The sequence below is a fragment of the Populus trichocarpa genome, chromosome 5 (genome assembly GCF_000002775.5).
Source record: "Populus trichocarpa isolate Nisqually-1 chromosome 5, P.trichocarpa_v4.1, whole genome shotgun sequence".
Taxonomy (NCBI): Eukaryota; Viridiplantae; Streptophyta; class Magnoliopsida; order Malpighiales; family Salicaceae; genus Populus; species Populus trichocarpa.
In genome coordinates, this window is record NC_037289.2 from 18215178 (window position 1) to 18220425 (window position 5248).

Consider the following 5248-nt stretch of genomic DNA (forward strand, 5'->3'; position numbering starts at 1 on the left):
ACTTATGTCTAGAAAGCAATATCAAACAGTAGCCAAGAGTGTGTGTACTGGTTTCATGCATCAAGAAAAGTACCTCAAAATAGATAAGAACGGCCACCCTAACCTCCACTTTGAGTAGTATACAAACTGCACTTAACCGCCGTGAACTTCTCTCTCACTTTCGCCGGTCATCTCTTTCTAACGTATCATGTTTTAATTATAATTTCAAAAAGTGAGCAGGGAAAAAAAAATCAAGGCAGCGTGTGGTGTGGTTTATATATATATATATGGGATATCAAAGCTTTTATAAGTTCGTGTGTGTGTAGACATATATTCAATCACTTGGCCATTAATTAAAATACATGTTTAGGACGATACAGATAAAGATATGCACTTATAAATATATAAATATATTGATAATATTTATGTATCATTATATAGTTTCATATGAAGTATTCTGATCTCAAATCTTTATTTCGAGTCAAATATTATTATTATTATTATTATTATTGCAAAGTGTAACCATGAAATTTATGAGCAACTTGAAATTAAATATCTTTATTGTCTATGTTAATATATTCTCATATAAAATATCAGTTCGACTAAAATATAATGAATTGAAATTCAATTACACCGTTAATAATTTTATTTTTAGTATAAATAGTATTAAAATATGAATAAATACACATTACTAATTTGATTGTTTTTTTATTATATTTTTTTCTGTTTTTTTCTTTTATTTGTGACGCAAATATTATATTTTCGTGTAAATGGTAATTTAATTTTTCAGGAGTATTTTTTAAATGACTACTTTTAATTAATACACTCAATTATATATATATATATATATATATATATATATATATATATATATATATAATCTTATCTAACCAGGGTGATGGTCATACAATTGGCATCACCGAAGATGCAACTCCACTAGAAGCTCTTCCAACATAAGGAATTAATGCATGCCACTCGACGGATACTATCATTTAAAATATTATAGAAGTTCCAAGTGATCTTCTGAGTCGATTGCTCCACTTCCAAAATTAATGTTGTTGCGTGCCACACATCATCAATTCAACTATATAATATTTTCCACGACAACAAAAAAAAAAGGCGATCATCAATTAAATGTGAATCAATTAGATTCTTAAAAGAAAAGAAAAGGCCAACTAAGAAGGGAAAACCTCAAATTAGTTCCTGAATTATAACCATTTCCCAATTGGATCCCTAACTTGTACTTTCTACCAATTGAGTCCCCAACATATTCATAAATTCCCAATTCGATCCTTCCCCCAACAAATATGCCTGAAATTGTTGGTAGGTTGGGGTCAAATTGAGAAACAATTTAGGAATATTATTTGATAGTAGAATAGCCCAATTGAGGATTATTGGAGGTATTGGGGCCCAATTGGTTAAGAATATCATCGATCGAGTACCTAATTGATAAAATATGTTCATGTGGGGACCAACCCGAGGTAATTATCCCAATTAAGAATCATGTATAATCATAATATTAGTGCAGCGTGTGTGTGTTGCTAACCATGTCATGCATTAAACCACGTCTAGATTTCTTGAAATTGCATATCAAGATCATTAGACCTTTGCTTTTCAAAGAAAAACAAAAGGCAAAACAAGACGTCTACGAGAAACGAGGCAGTGGAAATGAACTCATTTTTTCTTAAATTAAAAGCAAGAATAATCAATGACCAAGAAAGCACTATCGTCTAAAAGATTCTGCACAGGTGACATCAGTCTTCGAAGTGGGTTTATCTAATTATTGATCTTAGACGTACTTTTGCTGGTATTATAAGAAGGCCATTGTTTTCTAATTAGTTTCTCATTCTGCACTTCCAATATTTTCTTAATCTTCAGAGAGAGAGGAGGGACGGAGGGATGGGAGACCAAACATCCGCTGGGAAGTTAACTGTAGTTTTCAATAAGATGACACCTTATATCCTAATGGTGTGCGTGCAATTTGGGTCGGCAGGAAATTACATATTGAGCATGATAAGTCTTAACCGTGGAATGAATCGCTATGTGCTCATTGTGTACCGCAACGGTGTCGCTGCACTTGTTCTTGCTCCTTTTGCTCTGCTTCTTGAAAGGTCTCTCAACACACCATAAAAGCCAGCCTTTTTCACGACTAATTATAATTGTCTAGCCTCCACATGCCAAACATGTTTTCTAAACTATTTAGTCTACATATCCTGCAAGAGGAGCACTTTTTCTTACCTGCTTGAGCACATATAGTTTGTTCTTAAATCCCTGCTCACCACTTTAAGCTAGCCGCGAGCTACATCAATAATTGTTAAAACCGACTCGGCATATATAACACGACATGCACGCACAGAGTTTTTAAATGGATTGAAATCCCCTGTGGTGGATATTAACTTTTGTGCTGTTATTTGTTTTTCATTATACAGGAAAACCAGGCCAAAGATTACGTGGCCAATATTTCTACGAATAATGGCTCTCGGATTCTTAGAGTAATGCGTTAATCCTTTTATCAATGTATAAGAATATTTGCATCACATGAAGAAAATATTTCGAAACAGAAGTAGCCAGTGAAGGCGGGGGCAGTTTTATTTATACTCACTCTGATCAGTGATGCTTGATACAGGCCGATCCTTGACCAAGGCTTCAGTTACTTGGGGATGCAATACACATCCGCAACGTTTACATCTGCCATTATGAATGCTGTTCCTTCTGTCACTTTTGTGATTGCTTTGATTTTCCGGTATGATATTTATGTAGTTACATATATTTTCTGATTTCACCTCTTAAAAATCGTGGAAAAAAGTATATATTGAGAAATTAATATTCAGTTCTACTTTTTACATGTATATCTTCTGACTTGAACTCATTAAAAATGGTGACCAATTACATTTAATACGTGAGCCAACAGGTTAGAACGAGTGAGAATTAAGGAAATACGCAGCCAAGCTAAGGTGGTTGGGACCCTAGTAACCTTGGCAGGAGCTTTGCTGATGACAGTTTACAAAGGCCCTGTGATTGGTCTACCATGGTCTCAAAAAACAAGCCAACACGGAAGTACTGCTGCCTCGTCTGATAAACATTGGGTGACTGGGACACTTTTGCTCCTTGTTGGTTGTGTTTCATGGTCCGCTTTCTACGTATTGCAGGTAAAAAATATACAGTGCAATTAATTTGATTGGGAGGTTTGCTACAAATAACGTATAAAAGTTCACTAATCAAAACAGTGGCACTCATGATGATAATTTTGCTGAGCTTTTGGTAATTTCTTTCATAGGTCTGCTCTTCATTTTTTTTCCTTAACAACCATTCATGGCATGGAGCTTTTTGTCCATTGATTAATTAGCCCTCTTTTCAGTGTGTGTGTGTGTGTGTGTGTATGTGTGTGTGTGTGTGTGTACTGCTTAACTGAATAGAACAGGAGGCGCCATCGATCAAGACTAATGAACATCATCATTATTTTGTTTTCTTCGCTGAAGCCTTTTCAATTTGTCTCGTGATTAATGCAGATGGAAACGTTAAAGAAGTATCCGGCGGAACTGAGTCTAGCCTCCTTGATATGCTTGGCGGGCAGCATGCAAAGTTTAGCCATAGCCCTTGTTGTAGCACACCACCCTAGCTCATGGGCCGTTGGCTGGGACGCTAGGCTCTTCACTCCCCTTTATACGGTAAGTTACCGCCAAGAATATAATATTGGACCGACCCCTTCCTGGCTCGATTAATTAAGACAAAACGCTTCTTTTCCTTCATAACTATGCCCATATGCAGTTAATGGTGATCAGTTGAATTAACCAACATGGAATTTGGGCCTTTCAGGGGATTGTTGCCTCTGGAATTACTTATTATGTGCAAGGTCTCGTGATGAAGACAAGAGGCCCGGTATTTGTTACAGCTTTTAATCCCCTCTGCATGATCATAGTCGCTGCCCTTGGGTCTCTTATTTTAGCCGAGAAACTTCATCTTGGAAGGTATGGCCTTAATTAATCACGAGCGAATACCATGGCAATTTTGGTGATTTCATTCAATTCTTTTGGTTGCTTAGCACATGTCTCTTTTGTGCTCGCTTCTCATAGTGAATTGTGTGGCAGACATTTGCTAGAAATGCACATGTTCTTGACATGTATGATCTGCATGGAGATCTTTCTTTCTTTTATTTTTGGAACTAGCAGCTGGTAAAACCGAAAGGGAGGATTATGCGGCTATGCTCCAAACCTTTTTCCAATTCTTTTCCTCAAACATCCAACACAGTAGTATAGATTTTTATTAACCTTTGTTCACATCCTACAAACAAAATACACCGAGTTGAAGGATGTTTCTAAACTGAGTGGTATACCTGTTATAATATCTTAACCTTTGATTGTATATGTGATCTATTTCGAAAAATAAAAGTGTTTCTTTTGATCAAACCAGTGTTCTTGGAGGCATCATAATCGCAATTGGCCTATATTCTGTTGTGTGGGGTAAGAGGAAGGACTACACTAGCCCAGAAGAATTATCCACCACAGCAGCCAAGGGTAATCAGGAACTCCCGATCGCCACAACCAATATTGCTACAACTTAGGCAGCCATTGCTGGAAACAATAACTGAAGAAAAACCCAGTTTCCTAATTACTCCTCTATATATAATTTGCGCACCCTATCATAACCGCAAAGATCAGCCACAACTGAGACCTCAAGGTGTCACCACGGTGGGGCTTTTTAACTGTCTCGTTGTTGTCTTATCGAAAGCGAGGTTTTTGGTGCATTAGTGACAGCAGGTAATGTTGTTCAACTATATATAGACCAGGCACTTGCCATTTCTATTTTGCAATCCCAGCCCCATTATAAGAGTGTGGCACCTTAAATGATAGACGAACAACCTTCTACATTTTGTTTTGGAAGGATTGGCTGTAAGGTACCCATTTGCCCCAAATAATGTATGCCTCTGTTTAAACAAGAAGAACGTACCTTTTGTAGCATACACCAAGTCATTCGTAACCTGTTATATATGTGTTCGTACTGTTCGAATAGAAGAAAAGGTTAATTTTAGTGCGAATATTATCAAGTCGAAGAAGTGTGTGGTGGTTGCAAATTGTCACGTTACTTTTTTGCAAATTGTCATGATGTCATGTTACTTTTCGTTTTTAATTCATTTCTCTTATTGAATATTGCTACTTATGAGAACCATGAAACCCACTAATAAAATTGACATAATTCTGAAAAAATAAAAATTAAATTTAATAAAAAAAAAATGTAACCCAACAAGTATTGTGAATTGAGAAATCAACAA

General features: G+C 36.1%; 1 protein-coding gene across 1 annotated transcript; it reads left to right on the forward strand.

Moving 5' to 3' along the window:
- Positions 1-1814: 1814 nt before the first annotated feature.
- On the forward strand, positions 1815-5014 carry LOC7460944 (WAT1-related protein At4g08290). The gene is made up of 7 exons (XM_002306589.4): positions 1815-2090; positions 2409-2471; positions 2606-2722; positions 2891-3128; positions 3489-3647; positions 3796-3947; positions 4390-5014. The coding sequence occupies exons 1-7, from the start codon at positions 1879-1881 to the stop codon at positions 4538-4540; spliced, it is 1092 nt and encodes a 363-aa protein (XP_002306625.4). The 5' UTR covers positions 1815-1878; the 3' UTR covers positions 4541-5014.
- The last annotated feature ends 234 nt before the right edge of the window (positions 5015-5248 follow it).